This window comes from Macrotis lagotis, chromosome 1 (assembly GCF_037893015.1).
Source record: "Macrotis lagotis isolate mMagLag1 chromosome 1, bilby.v1.9.chrom.fasta, whole genome shotgun sequence".
NCBI lineage: Eukaryota > Metazoa > Chordata > Mammalia > Peramelemorphia > Peramelidae > Macrotis > Macrotis lagotis.
The window spans coordinates 329,844,630-329,847,229 of record NC_133658.1 but is presented as its reverse complement, the minus strand read 5'-3'; the positions used below and the strand labels follow the sequence as shown (position 1 = coordinate 329,847,229).

Genomic DNA, 2,600 nt, shown 5'->3' with positions numbered 1-2,600 from the left:
ATTTGTACTATTTATCTTCTAAGTCTGGAATGAACTGCCTCTTTATTTCTACATCACAGTATCTCTTTTTTCTTTCAAGCTTCTGCACAAGTGCCCCTCCCTATATAAGGCCTTTTCTGATCCCACCAGTTTCTTATAGGCTAGACTATTGGATCAAATTGAGCAAGAAGAAATTTAATAAATGCAATAAATGTCTATTTTATATATATATATATATATATATATATAATTATATCGATATATACTTATATATCTAGATAGATATGTCTCTATCTAGACTGATTATCTTTATCTAGATATATCTTTATATCTAGAGATCAAGCTATCTATATCTATCTATCTATATATGTGTGTGTGTAACTAAATACATATCTAATTATATATACACCTGTTGTCTCCCAAATATAATGTAAAATCCTTGAGGACAGAGAACATTTCATATTTGTCTTTGTTTTCATGGCATCTAGAGGCAAAATAGAAGAAATTGAATAAATTTATTAATTGAATATGAACATGCAGAGTTGAGACTGCAAGGTTGATAGTTTCTCTAAAACACCACCCAAAGGAAGGGGGAATCCCCCAAGTTGACTTTGACCACAGGAACCTGTGGCCGCCATACTTTCTTTTGTGTCATATTTTCTTTATTGCCATACCTTCAGGTGATGGAGAGGACCAATTGGACCAGTATCTCCCACTTCATTCTCCTGGGAATTTCCACCCGCCCTGAAGAGCAAATGCCTCTCTTCGTTCTCTTCCTCTCCATGTACATCATTAATGTGTCTGGGAACTTGATTATTATTATGCTGACTATTTCTACCACTCATCTTCACACCCCCATGTATTTCTTCCTCAGCAACTTGTCTTTGGCTGACATTGGCTTTACCTCCACTGTTATCCCCAACATGCTATTAAACATTTTTTCAAATACAAAGACCATCTCCTACACTGGCTGTCTGACCCAAGTATACTTCTTTGTAAGTTTTGCTGCTATGGAAAATTTCCTTCTGGCAGTCATGGCATATGATAGATACATTGCCATCTGTCACCCTTTTCACTATCCTATGATTCTGACCAAGAGACTGTGTGTTCAGATGGTAGCTTCTTGCTGTACTCTCTCTCATCTTCATGCCCTACTCCATACCCTGCTCATGACCAGATTGTCTTTCTGTGCCAAGAACCAGATCCATCACTTCTTCTGTGACCTCTATCCCCTGATGAAGATCTCTTGCTCTAGCACTAATATCAATACCCTGGTAATTCAAACAGAAGGGGTTGTCATCATTAATGGGGCTCTGACCTTCATAATTATTTCTTATGCCTGCATCATCTCAGCTATCCTCCAGATTCCTTCAGCCATTGGTAAGTGGAAAGCTTTCTCCACCTGTGGATCACACCTAACAGTAGTGGCTATATTCTATGGGACACTTACATGGGTCTATTTTCGGCCCTTGTCCAGCTATTCAGTGACAAAGGGACGCATTGTGACAGTTATGTATACTGTGGTGACCCCCATGCTAAACCCTTTCATTTATAGCTTGAGAAATGGTGATGTGAAGGCTGCCTTCAGAAAATGGCTGAATAGAATATGGTACTCAGGTCTTAAATAAACTCTCAAGAGAGCTTGTTAGGATGAAAATACCACAATACTCAGGATCAGGAGAACTGGTATCAAATTCTAACTCTTCCCTTGACTTCCTCTATGTGTTTGGACAAATTACTTCTCTTCTCTGGGCTCAGTTTCCTCACCTGTCAAGTGAGGGGATTGGACTAGATGAATTCTCTGGTTTATTTCCACTCTCATAGTCTGTGAGTCCATGACTTGGCTTTGTAAATCCTTTTAGAGAAATGCAAAAATATTCTGAAGAATCATCGCTTTTTGTTGGGCTTTTTTTTTTTTTACCATCGGTGGTATTATGATCCTTAAATGTTCTTGCCCAATTCTCCAATCATTACCTTTTCCATTTGTATTTGTTAATTCCTGATTTCTAGTTTCTAAGAGACATAATCTTCTAAGAGAGATGGAGGAAGGCCAGCCTGAAAAAAAGACTGCCGCAGAGCATCTATGGAAGATCAAAACATATATATATATACTTTTCTGACTGATGGAAGATTAATTAAAAAATTAATTTTCTTCCAGTAAAGAAAAAATGTTTTTATAAACTTAATAATGCCTTCTTAAAACTAAATTTTATCCAATAGCAGAACACCAAATTGACCACAGTTAGTTTCATTGTATCCATTATTTCATTAGGATGAATATATCTGTTACCATGGGATATAGATTTATATAGGAAAATGGTGGCACACGAGATTAAGTGATTTTCTCAGAGTCACAAATGTAGCAATAAAGAAAATAAAAGTGCTTTAACTCCAAATCCATTGCTTCTCATTACACTGTGCCATGTTACTCTACAATTATAGTTAATCACTTTCCATACATGTCTTCTTGAATTTTTCAACTATGTCTTTCCATTCATCCTCCTTGTTAAACTGGTAAATATTTCAAGGTTCTTCATCTGAATCTTTCAATATTTTATAGATTTAAAAAGAATTCATGGGCTCTGTATTTTTAAATTTTATTTATTTAAGGAAATGGGGCT

General features: G+C 36.0%; 1 protein-coding gene across 1 annotated transcript; it reads left to right on the top strand.

Moving 5' to 3' along the window:
• The first annotated feature begins 659 nt into the window (after positions 1–659).
• On the top strand, positions 660–1,607 carry LOC141517467 (olfactory receptor 1Q1-like). The gene has a single exon (XM_074228482.1). The coding sequence runs from the start codon at positions 663–665 to the stop codon at positions 1,605–1,607; it is 945 nt and encodes a 314-aa protein (XP_074084583.1). The 5' UTR covers positions 660–662.
• Positions 1,608–2,600: the final 993 nt, after the last annotated feature.